This window comes from Eptesicus fuscus, chromosome 2, assembly GCF_027574615.1.
Source record: "Eptesicus fuscus isolate TK198812 chromosome 2, DD_ASM_mEF_20220401, whole genome shotgun sequence".
Lineage (NCBI taxonomy): Eukaryota > Metazoa > Chordata > Mammalia > Chiroptera > Vespertilionidae > Eptesicus > Eptesicus fuscus.
The window spans coordinates 23,346,954-23,363,823 of NC_072474.1; the positions used below are offsets into that span (position 1 = coordinate 23,346,954).

Genomic DNA, 16,870 nt, shown 5'->3' on the forward strand with positions numbered 1-16,870 from the left:
AACTTTCCTTTTCTGCTTAGCTAAAGACTTCCAGTTGAGTTAGGATATTTTGAAGACTATTTAATTTCTTTGTTTTCCTAGAAAAAAAATCTTCAATTTAGATTTATTGTTATGGACATTTAAAAACAAAATGTCATTATTTTCTATTAGCGATTATATTGAGTTGATGAGCCATTTTAGACTGCTAACATGCCACTGTTGATGTCCTTAGAGTTTTCCAGTCTAGCTTAAAGAATATTAACTTTTTCTGTTCAAGTATAAAATCATTATAATATGATTTTCTTATTTCTCTAGTTATGAAAGCTGGAGATGTTGTTTCTGTATACTCTGATATTAAAGGCAAATGTAAGAAAGGAGCCAAGGAATTTGATGGAGTAAAAGTATTTCTTGGAAATGGGATTTCTGAATTAAGCCGCAGAGGAATCTTCAGTGGGCTACCTGAACGGAAGTATGTCATTAAGTGTTGTTTGGGGGAAATAAGCATTTCTTGTGGTTCAAGGGAAATTAAAAACAATATAAAAATAGTAGCATTATATGAAAAATTTTGGGGGGTATAAATTTAACTGGAAATTACTTGATCCATATTTCCATGTTTTTTAGAAAAAAAATGATCTAAGGTAATAGTAAATGCTCAGATTAAAGAGTTTTAAGTAAGCAACTAGGCATGCTGTACTTCAAATAATTTTACTTTATCTTTTGAATTTTATTGATTTGAAATACTTTCATCTTTGGAGAACAATACTTTTCTTGATAAAGGATGAATTATATTAACCTCTCCAGATCTTTTTAAACATTCTGATTTTGTGAAAGGAAAAACCCTATCAGTTTAATATAACTTAAAAAGGAAAAAAAAATTTTTTTAAATCCTCAACCTAGCACGTGCTAAGAGAGAAGGAGAGAGAGAGAGAAACATTGATGTGAAAGAGAAACATCAAACTAAGAAACTGGGTTGTCCACAAATTTAATTTATTTAGAGCCAGTAACAACCAGAGATGATTTAAAACTAATTATGTTTTAATTTGGTTTGAGTAAATCCAAACATTAATTTTTGACCATAAGTATTGATGTGAGTGCTCACTTTCTGGTAAAAATTTTTTTTGATTAAATTTTTTTTCTTTTCTTCCATCTGGAGTGGCTCAGTTGGTTGAGCATTGTCCTGTGCACCAAAAGGTTGCCAGTTGATTCCCAGTCAGGGCACATATGGGAGGCAATGTAACTTATACAGACTAATATTAGATTTCCTACTTTTCAGAGGTATAGGCATAAGAATGACAGAACCAGTGTATCTCAGCCCTTCATTTGACAATGTACTGCCCAGCTACTTATTTTTACAGGTAAGTAATTGTGAAAGTGCAATATTTAGTGACATTGAAACATACTACAGCGAATTATTAGAAATCTAAGGGTTGTTTTTTTTTTACTTTATTAATACATTTTTGTGGTCTATTTATATATTTTCTGATCTACCTTTGGTTAGCAGTAAGAAAAAACTTTGTAAGCATTATTTTTCTCTTTTTACCCTTTTTGTCCAAGAATGCTTTAATATAAAGCTTATCATAACTGTTGCTTTCCATTTCAACATGGTAATCTGAAAATAATATATGCATTTACTATATATAAATGTTCATTTGTAACTGAGTAAGATTCAAATGGTTTACTGCTAACAGGTTTTTGTCAGGTGGTTATTAATTATGGTGCTATAACAAGTACAGTCAAATCTCAGGTCTCAAACGTCTCCCATCTCGAACAATTCAGTTCTCAACCAAGTTGTTCATGGAAAATATGTCTCAGTTGTTGAACAACCCTTCCTGCCGATACATCAGCATGACAAGAAGTGTCTCTCAGGCTACAAATGAAGGAGAATGCCAGTCAGTTTACCACTAAACCTCACATGTTGTTAACATCTCAGGAAATTGTGCTGTGAAATTTTTTTTCTTTTGTTGCCTGTGAAATGAATGATTAGCACAATTTTAAAACATAAAAAGGCCATGAAAACTGCTAGTGTTGCTAAGGGTGTGAAAGAAACAATGATCACAGGCAATTGAAGAGGTGGAAAAATGGTTGTTGATTTGGATAAATGAAAAGCAATCAGCCAGTGACAGTATTTTGGAGGCAATGATACGTGAAAAATTGAAGATGCTGCATACTGACCTTCTGAAAGACATCCCTGGAACGTGTGCTGAAAGTGATTCCTTTACGGCTTAGTTCCATAGATTTAAGAAAAGAAGTGTTTGCTTATAGATTAAACAGTACATTAGGCATTTTCTGTATATAAGAAAGGTTAAAATAGGAAATCATTTGGGGGTCTGGAATGAATGAATTCAATTTACATTATTTCTAATGGAAAAAGTGATTCGGTTTTCAAACAAATAGCTTCTTGAGCAGCCTTCTGGAACCGATTAAGTTTGAGAACCAAGGTTCCACTGTAACCTATTTTGCCTTGTTCAGTTTATTAAGTACTTGTGTTTACATTAACTGATTTGTTGCAATCTGGTTAGGTGGTATTATTATTATTATTATTATTACTATTGTTATTATTATTCCCAATATAAGAGGATATCAAAGATTAGATCTGTTAGGGTTCTTGAAAGGTGTTACCCCAGGTTAATGGAGCCTGCAGGTTTGTTTTTTTTTATATATATTTTATTGATTTTTAACAGAGAGGAAGGGAGAAGGGATAGAAAGCTAGAAACATGGATGAGAGAGAAACATCGACCAGCTGCCTCCTGCACACCCCCTACTGGGGATGTGCCCGCAACCAAGGTACATGCCCTTGACCAGAATCGAACCTGGGACCCTTCAGTCCGCAGGCCGATGCTCTATCCATTGAGCCAAACCGGTTTCAGCAAGCCTGCAGGTTTGATGCCTGCTTTGCCTGTCAGCTGGTGGGAGAAGGGCTCAACAATGGAACCATGGCACCTGCCAGCACTTCATCCTGCCAGCTATGTCAGACAGGGCTCCAAAAAGGAACAGTGGTGCCTGTCCTCCAGCCCTCGCCATGAAGCCAGGCAATTCCCTTTCTCCCCATATATCCCTGACGTTCTTCCAGCCTTGGCCCTGCACTGGAACTCAGAGCGTGTGAGTTTGAGAGTGAGTCAGTCTGTCTGCTGGTCCTGTAAGCTCTTCATTGGCTGGGTCTCCAGCAGCCCTCCATCTCACTCAGCTCCAGTCCTCACTGCTTTTCACATCTGGAAGGTATAGGGACTTTGCTTCCTGGCACAGGAGCCCTGGTCTGGGGAGGCCTGGTGTGGGGCTGGGACCCCTAACTCCTCAGGCGGGACCTCCACAGCCGACATATCCCTCCCGATTTTTATCCGCTACAAGTGGGTGTGGGATCAGCCCATTTTTGTCCCCACCCCTCCTTCCAGCCTCCTCTTTATATCCTTAGTTATGGGGATTCTGTTGAGCTGGTCTTCAGGCAGTTTTTATTTTCCTCGGGCAATTTTCAATGATGGTTGTTTTGTAATTTAGTTGTAATTTTTATTCTATTGTGGGAAGAGGTGAACACAGCGTTTATCTACACTATCTTGACCCAGAGTCTCCAGAAGTTTTTAATTAGATGTAGTCTCACTTATTTTTTATTTCATTGCTTTTTTATTTTATTTTTTTATTTCATTGGGTATCAGATAAAAAAAAAATCATTGCCAAGGCCTATGTCAGGGAGCTTACTGCCCTTGTTTTCTTCTAGCAGTTTTATGGTTTAAGTTCTTGCATCAAGTCTTTAATCCTCTTTGAGTTGCTTTTTGTTTATAGTGTATGATAGTGGTCTAGTTTCATTCTTCTGTATGTAGCTGTTCAGTGTTCTCAAAACCATTAATTGAAGACTGTCCTTTCACTATTGTGTTTATGTATTCTTATCTCCTTTGTCATAAATTAATTGAACATATATGTGTGAATGTATTTCTGGGCTCTCTCTCCTGTTTTATTGATCTGTGTCTGTTTTTATGCCAGTAACATAATGTGTTAACCACTGAAACTTTGTAGTAGAGTTTGAAATCCGAGAGCATGATGCTTCCAACTTTGTTCTTCTTTCTAAAGATTGCTCTGGCTATTCGGGATCTTTTGTTATCTCATATGAATTTTATGGTCTGTTTCTGAATATATTTAAAAAATCACTAAGTGATACTCTTGTGTAACCAGGATTGAGAAATACTATAGAGAAAGGTAGTAGACTAAGTTGTTTTAAGAAACTGTCATCATTTAAATACGTAGTGAAGCGTCTTTACTTGGACTATTTCATAATGTTTAATTATTGCTTGACCAGAAGTTTTTAATGTGTTATTTAAATGTCAGTGAAAATTTCTGTCATCTTTGATCCATATATTAATCTTATCTTTATTAGGAGTTAAGCATAATCATTTGTCTCTAGCTAAAGAATCTCCATTAGCCACTTACGTGTCTTTTCATATTAGAGTTCAATTTTTAAATATTTTTGGAATAGACCTGGCTCTTAAGAGAAATTATCTGTAACAGGTGAAGCTGTTTTTTGGTGTTTAGTGTGGAGGGACTGCTTTTCAGGTATCTCAGTTGTTCATATTGATTTTCTTTTTTTTTTTCAATTTTAAATATATTTTATTGATTTTTTTTACAGAGAGGAAGGGAGAGGGATAGAGAGCTAGAAACATCAATGAGAGAGAAACATCGACCAGCTGCCTCCTGCACAACCCCCACCGGGGATGTGCCCACAACCAATGCACATGCCCTTGACTGGAATTGAACCTGGGACCCTTCAGTCTGCAGACCGACGCTCCATCCACTGAGCCAAACCGGTTTCGGCTGTTCATATTGATTTTAATGCTTCCTGTATCCACAGGAAGCATTAAAATCAATGTTTTGAACTGGTGATCTTGGATTCACTGAGAATCCTATAACCTTCTCACAGTTCTTGAGGACATACTAATGGATTTAATGTTTTGGTGTGAGAATGAATTGAAAACTTTAAACAGCCCTATGCTTGTTAGTCTCTACTTTTTTTTTTTTTTCCCAAATATTTTTTAAAATTTAATTACTTTGTGATATTATTCTATTTTATTTAAAGCTGTCATCCTTTAGTAACAATTCATATATAATTAATACTAATAATGATTTAATATAACTTATTACTATAGGTAGAGGTATATTTGGGTTGTATTATCTCAGAATATATTTTTCTTGTGTCTATCAGACATAGCTAAAATTTTTCTTACATTTTACTTTTCTCCTACTGAAAGGTAGTAGTGGTGGGAAGATAGGAACCCAAACATGCCTTTCAGTGGCATTAGCTGTATAAAACTGGGATTTTAAAATGGGAGTTAGATGATGAAGCACCTGAAGTTGCAAATTCTTTTAAATTTTCTGGGGAAAAGATCCAGAGCTTTCTCATATTTCTAAGGGATCTCTCTGTCTTTGGCCTCCAAAATATTGAGAACCACTGAATTAAGAAAGGTTAATATTTTTTGCTGAATTGATTAGAGAAATGCATTATGCGTGTGTATGTGTGTGTCTGTGTGTGTGAATGTTCTATGAAATCATAGGATACTCTGGGAAACGGAGAATTTCCTGACACCATTATCTTCTATATATATAAAAGGCTAAGTGTCCGTCCGTCTGACTGGTAGCTATGACGCACACTGACCACCAGGGGCAGACACTCAATGCAGGAGTTGCCATGATGCACACTGGCCGTTTAAAAATAAACGGCACCATGGACCTGGCACCAACAAACCAACATTCGGCTTCCCCCAAGTGGGACACAGGCCCTGCCACCACCCTGGAGCGACACCCCACCAAATCACAGCCAATACTGCCAAGACCCCATGGCACAAAATGCGGCCCACAGCCCAGTCCAGCCCAGAAATGGTGGCTGTGGGTGCCAAGTAATGATGCTGGGAGCCAATTCCAGCATGTCATAATTACAAGAGTTTTATCAAAAGGTTGATGAAACCTGGGGGCTCAACAAGGGCTGATTGACGTATGTAATTACCTGTTGGAGTGGCTAGAAGGCACTTCCCCCAAACTGAATAGGATTACTGTTTGCTGCCAGACAGCTCAGGGCATCTCAATCTACATGTTATTGCCTCCTGTTGGCCAAACACCTGAACAGCTGTAGGCTATTCCCCAATCTGACAATGCTTCTGTACCCTACCCTTTGAAGTGTATTATCTCCACTTTGCCTTAGGACAATTTGTGTGAATAAAAAGCACCGGGTCCTGAGTCAAGGAAGTCTTTAGCTCCTTTAGCTGAAGCTCCTCTGACCCCCAATGCCTCTCAAAATTATCTTTAGTCTTTGGACTCCTACTCAGTTTATGCACAACCTTTCTCCAGATTGCTGAACCTTTGTAATGCTTGGACAAGAACCCCAGCATAATGATGTCACATAGCAACACCCAGCTTCCTCTCCCTAGCAACTAGCTTCCTTGGAGTTTCTTCAGCCCAGGAACATGACTTGCTTTATAGCCAGGTGCAAACATTTTACACTTTAACCAAATATTTGTGAAGCATTTTCCCGTGCCTCATCTCATTTGATCCTCACAGAAGTCCTGGAGTAAGTAGATAGGAGACTTGGTAGAGTCCTATTTTCTTTTTTTTTTTTAAAAATATATTTTTATTGATTTTTTACAGAGAGGAAGGGAGAGGGTTAGAGGGTTAGAGAGTTAGAAACATCGATGAGAGAGAAACATCGATCAGCTGCCTCCTGCACACTTCCCACTGGGGATGTGCCCGCAACTCAGGTACATGCCCTTGACCAGAATCGAACCTGGGACTTTTGAGTCCGAAGGCCGACGCTCTAGCCACTGAGCCAAACCGGTCAGGGTTCTATTTTCTTTTTATTAGCAAGATGTGAATAGCGATATTAAAATATTTCTTCTAATTAATTTCCTTTCAGTGTGCACGAATCCATGCACCAGGACACTAGTAGTTACAAAAAATGTACTCTTGGTAGAGGATGTTGTATTGTATTACCTCCAAAGATTTCTTTACATTCTCTGATTCTGAAATTTAAATTGATTTAGTATATTGATAATTGATTTTTTTTTTTCCTTATAGAATTTGCCATCTGCTGTTGTAACTCACGTTCTGGATCCTCAACCTGGAGAGAAGATTCTAGATTTGTGTGCAGCACCTGGAGGCAAAACAACACACATTGCAGCACTAATGCATGATCAGGTAAGATTGTCTTCACAGCAAAACTACTGTATTTACATTTCAGTGATGAAGGTGGAACTACATGCAATTTATGAAACATTATGAAGACATTTGTAATCTGACTTATTTCAAATTCAGCCAAAGGGAAGACTGTTCAGTGCACCTGATCCAGAACTGGTTAGCTAGGGGATCTGATGATCTTGTGTAGGCTCATTCACTTTTTGATTGGTGTTGGCTTATGTAAAGTGGCCCCAGCTGAGACCATTAGGGTGCCCTGCCTCTGGTCCATGTGTTTCTTATCCTCCTGCTAGGAACAGATGGCTAGCCTAGCTGAGGGCAATCATTAAGGGTTGGCTGTGGCTGAGGGCAAAGTAGAGCAAAGCCAACTGTTCAAGTGCTATTCATTTCTCTGTTTGCATTACATTTACTGTTATCCTATTGGCCAACACTTATCACATAGCTGAGCCCAAGTCAGAATGGCACAGTATTACAAGGTAAATGGCAAAGATGAGGATGTGTGGGGAATTAAACTGAAGTTAGGCAATCTTTCAGAGTGGGACAGCAATGGAGAAATGAACAACCTGAACAGAGATACTTGAGCCAGAATGAATCTTAGATTTTGTTGCTGCTTTTGATTCATTTTGATAGCTAAATTTTGTGTAAGTTTACCCTCTTTTCTGTATTTTTGTAAGAGTAGCCTTCAGCCAGTGAAGTTACCACTTTACTGCAGTATATTTGAACCTTATTTTGTGTTGTTTTTGCCTACTTTTTCAGTTCAACTCACTTGAAATGGTTTTGTTTGTCATAGTATTAATTGGAACTATATCTACCATTAAGCCTGGTGTTACATTTAGGAATATTTTCAGCAAATTCCTGGTATTGTAGTCTATGCAAATGATGCATATGTCATGCAAGGACAGTGTGTATAAAGGGAACAAAAGCAAGAAAATATTTTGAAAGGTTAATTTCACCATCACTGCAATATCATTTCATAGTATCTTAAAAGTATCATATGAATATCACAATACATTCATAAAAATGACCCTCTTGTCTTTATCAACTTTGACTGAACTGAAGTATTATGATTAAAAAAATATTTTTTAAATTTTATATGTTTTTATTGATTTCAGAGAGGAAGGGAGAGCGAGAGAGAGAGATAGAAACATCAATGATGAGAGAGAATCATTGATCGGCTGCCTCCTGCACACTCCCTTCTGGGGATCGAGCCTGCAACCCGAGCATGTGCTCTTGACGGAAATTGAACCTGGGACCCTTCAGTCCACAGTCCGACGCTCTATCCACTGAGCCATAACAGCTAGAGCTACAATTACTTTTGAGCTATGTTTTATACCAGTCTAGAACATTTTGCTGTAATATACAGACATATTTTTCTGTCTTTAGTTGTCAGAATTTACATGAATTTTATGTGTATAGCATAGAAAATATTGAGATGAGGATTGATTTTGTAAAAGGAAATACTTAATAAGTATTTAATATAAATTCGATATATGTTTGGTTAATGAATTCAACTTTAAAAATAGAGATAGGAGGAAATTGTGGAAGATCTTAGTTTTTCATGGCTTTCTCATTTTTAATAATTTTTATGATTGCTTTTGGTTTACACTTTATGGGTTTTTTTGTTTGTTTGTTTTTAGGGAGAAGTAATAGCCCTGGATAAACTACCCAACAAAGTTAAAAAAATAAAAGAGAATGCTTTATTATTAGGGCTGCATTCCATTAGGGCTTTTTGCTTTGATGGAACAAAGGCGCTTAAACTTGATATGGTTAAGGACACAGAAGGTGAGTCAAATTTTATCTTTTAAAGACTTTTACAGACAAGCAGATTTTGCTGTCATTGTTGTAGCCTCAAAATATCCACAGGCCTTGAAACTTTGGCATGGATCTAAGATTTTTTTGCTTTAATAGATATTTCCTTTTCATCTCATCCCTGAATATCAAGTTTTTAATAAGTCCAATCCCCAAGACTTGGTCAAACTCTTTCTTCTTCTTCTTTTTTTTTTTCTTTTTCTTTTCATCACCATTTATTCTCTCTATACCCTCTTTCACCTCCACCCACACCCCTACCCCCTTGGTCAAACTTTTTATACTTGACATATTTGTCTTAATTTTATAATGCATCTCACAAAGCTCCTGAGCCTTTCAATTTTATGATTCTTGAGCTGTTTTGTATTATTTCTTCATTTTTCTTGAAAAATGGGGCTATGGAGCTGGGAAGGGAGGGAAAACTGTTACATTTATTAAATCACTTTGTCTCTATGTATCTCTGTCTCTTATTTAGATTTGATTTCATGAAATACTCGAGAAAACTGTGTACTTTAACGAACTCACTGGCATTAGTTTTTCCCGAGTGTTTATTGATTAAAGATGAGTTTTAAAAAGCTGAGGATATGGTCTCTGATTTGCCAATTCCCTTACAGATCATCTAGATCAGTGGTTGCCAACCAGTGGTCCGTAGTGGTCGGTGAGGTCTGAAAGGTTGTCGACGGCTGATCTAGATTGCCTTTGTTAGCAAACAAAACTCAAGTAAATTTGAAGATCTACTTGGCTTCACTAAGCTGATTATTGGCTAACATACCATCTAGCAACTAAAAGCTTGCTCCCAGGGTTGTACCAAGGGGGAGGTTTTTATAGGAAGAAGAGTGGGGCCAGGACACCATTTCTTTCTCTTTCTGGGAACCGAAGGGGAGGGTTTTTATCCTGTAGATTGCCTTCTCTTTTATGGGGAACATAGAGGGTTCACAGTGACAGATTACCTTATTGGTGCTTGACCAGAAAATTCCAGACTGGTTGATTAAAGATGTTTCTGGGAGAAGTTGAACTTGCAGTTAAATCTAGGTTTAGTATCCAGGGCTTTTAGCACTGAGTGTTGTCATTTTGATACTGTGGTTTTCTCTTTAATACCATAAGGAAAAATACTCTTTCTAACTCTGTAGTTGTGTTGTAGGCTGCAGAATGGCAACAGGTGTCTGACCGGTGGGGTTAGATCAGACCTGGTTCAGCAACCTCGGTACTTGGATTCTGACTAGGAAAAATTCAGAGCCAAGACTCCAACCATAAGAGAACATTTATTTGGTAAATCACAGAGGTAAAAGAAGTAATTCATTAAAGAAATCGGCTTAGGAAACAAGTTTATAGTGTTGTATCATAAATGAGATACAAGACGCCTTAATGAGCCAATTAATTAGGTGTCGTTTATTGCTCATGGCCCAGAGGGAGGTGTCCCTTCCAAATCTCTGAGCACCACATATAGGAAGTCTCCCTTACTTATACTTTTCTTTTTTTTTATTTTTTTTATTTTTTGTTTTTTTCTTTAGGGTTAGGGTTAGGTTTAGGGTTAGGGTTAGAGCTAGGGCTAGGGTTAGAGTTAGGGTTAGGGTTCTACTTATACTTTTCGAGCCTCTTTGCAGATATTACAAAGAGCTCTGTGTGAGTTATTGTTACAAACAGTTGTAACCTTGAATACATAATGAGTTTGTACCTGGCATAAGAATATGGGAGTTGTTATCAGTATTAGTCTATTTTAGTCTATTGCATTGGATGGCTAGCTTACAAGGTCAAACAGTTAAGTTTATCTTTTTCTATTATTTGAACTAAAAAGAAAGTCATTTTACAGAATAGCAGACTGTTTTAAAGTGACAGTTTATAATGACAGAGTTTACAGGACTAGGGACTATCTAACAGTAGCAGAGAATTCAAACAGCGGTTTTATACAAGATGGAGGTTATTATGCTTCAATAGAAGTGAAGGAAGGGCTCTTGGAGCTTGGGAGTGGAGAAGCTAATGGTAATGCACCTGGAGAGATGGAAAGGGGGAAGGAAAAGAGAAAAGGAAAAGGAAAGGTATAGGAGTGGGCATGCTCCTTAGGTCCTCTGTCCTAAGGGTTTGAAGGGAGATTTTAGGCAGGTCCCAAGGGAAGATCTCAGTGGAATATTCAGCAGTTTTCCAGGTGTGTCCTTTCAAGGTTGTGGTCTCCACTGATTAATTGGCCTGCATCAGGGCAGGGGGTCATTATTCAATGTAGCTGGTCCTGAGGTGGCTTGTCTGGTTTTGTTGCTTTTCTGGGCCTGGAGCTGAAATACAATTAAGGCCTAGATGTTATCTCGAGGGAGGTCCATACCTCCTGACCAGATATGCTAGGAGAGGAAGGTCACCCTGGGGGCGTGGTCCCACCCTATAATTGTCCTTTTCTAGGCACCCAGGACTTTCTGCCCTGGTGACTTCTGTACCTGGCCCATAGTCCTTGCACTGCTCATGTCTAACTGCCTACAACAATTTATCTGTATATAAGCTGTCATTCATAAAAATGACCATTAGACAGTAGACAGTTCAAAATAATTCATTACTATAACTTCACTAAAATTGTTGTTAGGTCACTAATTTAAATAAGTCCCCGTAACATTTTTTATAATACTGGTTTAGTAGTGATAAACTACTTTAGCTTTTTCTTGATTGGGAAACTCTCCTTCAATTCTAAAATGATAGCCTTGCTGAATAAAGCAGTCTTGGTTGTAGGTCTTTGCATTTCATCATTTTGAATATTGAATATTTAATGCCAACCCCCTCTGGCCTGCAGTGTTTCTGCTGAGAAGTCACTTGACCTTTTTATTGGAGTTCTTTTGTAGGTAACTGATTGCTTATCTTTTGCTACTTTTAAGATTTTTTTTTCTCTGTCTTTACCTTTGGAATTTTAATTATGATGTGTCTTGGTATGAACCTCTTGGGTTCATCTTTTTGGGACTCTACATTTTCTGGACTTGTATGTTTATTTCCTTCAACAACTTAGGGAAGTTTTCAATCATTATTTCTTAAAAAATATTCTCAATCTCTTGCACTCTCTCCTCTTATACTTGTATCCCTATTTTGTGAGTATTGATACACCTGATTTTGTCCCAGAAGTTAAACTATCCTTATTTTATTAACTTCTTTTTTCTTTTCTGATTGGCTGTGTTCTGCTATCTTGTCTTCCAGTTCACTGTTTCAATACTCTGTTTTATCTAATCTGATGTTGCTTCTCTCTAATGTATACTTCATTTCTGTTATTGTAGCCTTCATTTCTGACTGCTTGTTTTCTATCTCTTTGTTGACGTTCTCACTGAATTAATTTATTTCCCCCCTATGTTCATTGAGCATTCTTATGACCAATGTTTTAAACTCTGCATCTGGTAAATTGCTTGTGTCCTTTTAGTTTAGTTGTGTGTTTTTATTGTTGTTGTTGTTGTTTTCCTGGAGCTTTGTCTTTTTCTTTTACTTGGGACGTGTTTCCTTGTCTCCTCATTCTGGCCGACTTCCTGTGTTTGTTTTTTTGTATTAAGTAGATCTGGTACATCTTGTGTTCCTGGCAGAGTGGCCTATGTTGTAGGTGTCTTTTGAGGCCCAGTGGTGCAGTCTTTTCTGGTCAACGTTAGCTGGATTTCCAGATTTATTCCTTGTGTCTGTTTTATGTGCCCTCTTATTGGGGTTGAGTCTTGATTACTGTTGGTATATCAGTGGTTGGGATTGACCTTCTGGCTGACTGCCTGTGGATCTGGCCACGGCTACATGGGATGAGCTCGAGGGCAGGGCTGATCCCCACTGAACAGGAGTCACTTTAGTGGGACTCTGGTGTCAGCTGACTCCTCCCTTGCAGTGTCATTTGTGGGGCTGGGTGGGTGGAGGTCTTATATAGTCTGTAGCCAGCCACTGCCTTTGTTGGTTCTGGAGCCTCTTGGGAGGGCATCTAGTGAATATCAAGGACAACTGCCATTTTTGCTCAGTTGGATGTCAGTGGGAGCTACAAAGTGATCTGTGGTTTGTTGCCACTTGTACTGGTTTCGGGCATGTATGGGAGAGGGTATGCTGTGAACCAAGTTCCGCTGACACTAGTGCTGGGCTTTGCGACCCTTTAGTGGGCACCATGATATGAGCTGAAGGCCAGCTTTCACTTGTGCAGGGCTTGTGGATGCTTAGTTGAAGCTATGTTTTAAGCCAAGGGTGGCTGCAGTTTTGGCCATGCTTGGAGCCACTAGTTAGGAGTTACAATGCAAGTTGAGATCACGTGCCACTTGTGTTAGGCTTGGCGCTTAGCAAGAGGTACAGGGTATGCCAATGCCAGCCAGTGCTTGCTTGGAGTTTGTAGACCTTTGGGAGATTTTAGGGAAGTGCTCAGCATGAACCTAAATAGGCCACTCATGTGGAAAAGCTGCGAACGATATTCAGACTGGACACACTAGTTGGGTGGGAAGGGGTGTCAGGGAATCACCAGGGTGACACAAATGTGCTAGCCAGGTAATGGAGAACTCTGACTTGGCACCTGCCTGCACCTGGCGCTATGGATGGGGGTTGTGCTCAACAAAGGAGAAATGTGCCTGCCAACACTTTCATACCCAGAGGGAGCTTTCTTGACCCCGGCCTCTCCAGCCCTTGTCCCGAATCTAGTGAATTTCATTTTTCTCCATGTGTCCTTTCTAGTTTTTGAGCTGCTGCCCTGCCCTGGGAGCGAGTGAGTTGGCAGGCAAGTGTGTGCTTGGGCCCTTTAAGAGGATGCCTAGGTGAACAGCAGCCTTCCATTTTACTGGGTGTCATCACCACTGCTTTTTACAGCCAGGTGTTATGGGGACTACTTTTTCTGAAACTGGTGCACAGGGCTTGGGAGCTTGGTGTGGGTTTTGGACTCCTTGTTCCTCAGAAGGGACTGCTCCCACTGAGATATCCCTCCCGATTTTTAGTTGCCACACCCTGGGTATGGGACCTGTCCCTTTTGCATCTCTACCCCTTCTATCAGTCTCACCCTGCCTTCTTTATGTCCTTAATTATAGGACTTCTATTCAGCTTGTCTTGCGGTGGTACTCAGTGATGGTTGTTGTATAATTTTGTTTAATTTTGACATGGTTATGGGAGGAGGCAGGCACAGTGTTTTCCCACTCCACCATCCTGACAAAACATAATCTATTCACATTTAATGTTGTTCTTGATATCATTGGATTTACATGTGCCATTTAACTTGTTTTCTATCTCTTGTATTTTTGGTTGTTTCTCTCTCCTTCCTTAATTGCTTTTTAAAACTTATATATTAATTTCAGAGAGAAAGGGAGAGAGAGATAGAAGCATCAGTGATGAGAGAATCATTGATCGGATGCCTCCTGCATGCCCCCTACTGGAGATTGAGCCCGTAACCCAAGCATGTGCACTTGACCAGAATTGAACCTGGGGCCCTTCAATCTGTAGGCCGACGCTCTATTCACTGAGCCAAACCGGGTAGGGCCTTAATTGCTTTTTAAAAAAACTAATGTAACATTTTATTTACTTAAATGACTTTCAGTTTGTGTTATGAACTCACATAGTTATAATATTCCTTTATATAATTTTATGTCTATAAAACTGCTAAAAGAAACAGAAGAAAGAAGAGATATATAATTTTAGATTTTATGTTACTTTTCTTACTAGTTTTCTTCACTTGTTCCTGTGGATTTGAGTTCCACCTGGTGTCATTTTCTTCCTCCAATACAGCTTTGTTTCCACTCACCATTTTTGCTGTTATTGGCAAATATATTACATTTTCCATATATATACACACACTATATATATGGATAAGGATATGTATAATACATGTGTATATATGTATATACATATATAGCCTTTATTACATATATAGGGCCATCATTGGAATTATATGCATATTTATTCAGTTGATTTTTAAATCAGGAGAATATGCATTTATACTGTTTTTTATAATTACACAATTACCTTTACGTGTGTTCTTTGTATTTTCATATGGACTCAAATTACACTCTAGTTCAGTTCCTTTCAACTTGAAGAACTTTAAAAAGTATTTCTTTTTTTTTTTTCAAATATATTTTATTGGTTTTCTTACAGAGAGGAAGGGAGAGGGATAGAGAGTTAGAAACATCGATGAGAGAGAAACAATCAGTCAGCTGCTTCCCGCACACCCCCCACTGGGGATGTGTCTGCAACCAAGGTACATGCCCTTGACCGGAATCGAACCCGGGACCCTTCAGTCCCCAGGCCAACGCTCTATCTAGTTTTTGTCTCTCCTTTTCTGGTGCTCTTATTGTGTTTATATTGGTGCACTTAATGGTGTCACACATACCTCTGAAGCTATGTTCATTTTTCTTCTGTTGTCTGTGATCTTCAGATTGCATAATTTCTTTTCTTCTATCTTCAAATACACTGATTCGTTTTTCTATCAGCTGAAGTCTATAATTGAGCCCCTCTAGTGAATTTGTCATTTGTTATTATACATTCAATTCCAGAATTTCCATTTGTTTTGTTTCTTTTTTGAAATTTGTATTATTGATGTGTTTTATTTGGTGAGACATCGTTGCTATGTGTTCCTTTGCCTCCTGAAGCATAGTTTCTTTTTATTTAATTCTTTGAACATATATTTTATTGGCTGTTTTAAAGTCTTTGCTAAGTCTGCTATCTCTGCCCTCTCAAAGATAGTTTCTGTTGTGTTGGTCACACTTTTATGTTTCTTTGCATAGCTCATAATTTGTGTTGTTGAAAACTGGGTAATAAGTTGCACCAACTCTAGATACAAATCACTCCTCCCTAGGCTTGTGGTTGTTGTTTGTTATATGTTTACTGTGATGGCTGGATGTTTTAGTAAATTGTACACTGAGTGGCCAGATTATTATGATCTCTGAATGCATAATAATCTGGCCACTCAGTGTATATCCTATATAATAAAAGGCTAATATGCAAATTGTCCCCCTGACCAGGAGTTCAACCAGCAGGCAAGCCAGCCAACCGCCCATGTCCCCTCACCCTGGCCAGGCTGGCTGGACCCCACCCATGCATGAATTCATGCATTGGGCCTCTAAAATTAACACACACACACACACACACACACACACACACACACACACTGAGTGGCCGGATTATTATGCATTCAGAAATCATAATAATCTGGCCACTCAGTGTATATTGCATGTACACAGTAATCCTGGGATGACAATGGATTTATGAGGGTTCTTTTTTTTTTTCTAAAAACCTTAACAGTAGTTATCACAAGGTGGTGGAATAGTGATAGTTGATTTTTTAAAAATATATTTTATTGATTTTTTACAGAGAGGAAGGGAGAGGGATAGAGAGTTAGAAACATTGATGAGAGAGAAACATCAATCAGCTGCCTCCTGCACACCTCCTTCTGGGGATGTGTCCGCAACCAAGGTACATGCCCTTGACCGGAATCAAACTTGGGACCTTTAAGTCCACAGGCCGACACTCTATCCACTGAGCCAAACTGGTTAGGGCAGTGATAGTTGATTTTTAAAAAAATAAATTTTTATTGATTTTGGAGATGAAGGGAGAGAGAGATAGAAACATCAATGATGAGAGAAAATCATTGATCGGCTGCCTCCTACAAGCCTGCCACTGGGGATCAAGACTGCAACCCAGGCATATGCCCTTGACTGGAATCAAACCTGGGACCTTTCACTCCACAGGCCTACACTCGATCCACTGAGCAAAACCAACAAGGGGGTATGAGGGTTCTCTTTACTGTCTCTTTCCCTGGTCTTTGTGTTAAACTGTCTGCTTCATTTACTTTTCAGATGCTATTTACCTTCACTTATTTCAGGTTGATTATGCTGTTGTTTTCAATAGTGCTCTGAGGCATAAATTGTTTCACCATCTTGATCCAACAAATTTGGTACCCTTTGCATAGGTAATCTTTGAAGCCAGTTTTTGAGATTTGTTCTCACCCCAGGAGGGCTCTTCTTAGCTG

At 38.6% G+C, this 16,870-nt stretch overlaps 1 protein-coding gene across 1 annotated transcript in view; it reads left to right on the forward strand.

Moving 5' to 3' along the window:
* NSUN6 (NOP2/Sun RNA methyltransferase 6) overlaps positions 1-16,870 on the forward strand; it is a 52,488-nt gene that overhangs the window by 15,376 nt on the left and 20,242 nt on the right. The window contains exons 5-8 of the mRNA XM_008148851.3: positions 295-448; positions 1,253-1,334; positions 7,027-7,146; positions 8,781-8,925. Of these exons, the coding sequence (XP_008147073.2) occupies positions 295-448; positions 1,253-1,334; positions 7,027-7,146; positions 8,781-8,925 (501 nt within the window). The remainder of the gene's footprint in view (positions 1-294; positions 449-1,252; positions 1,335-7,026; positions 7,147-8,780; positions 8,926-16,870) is intronic.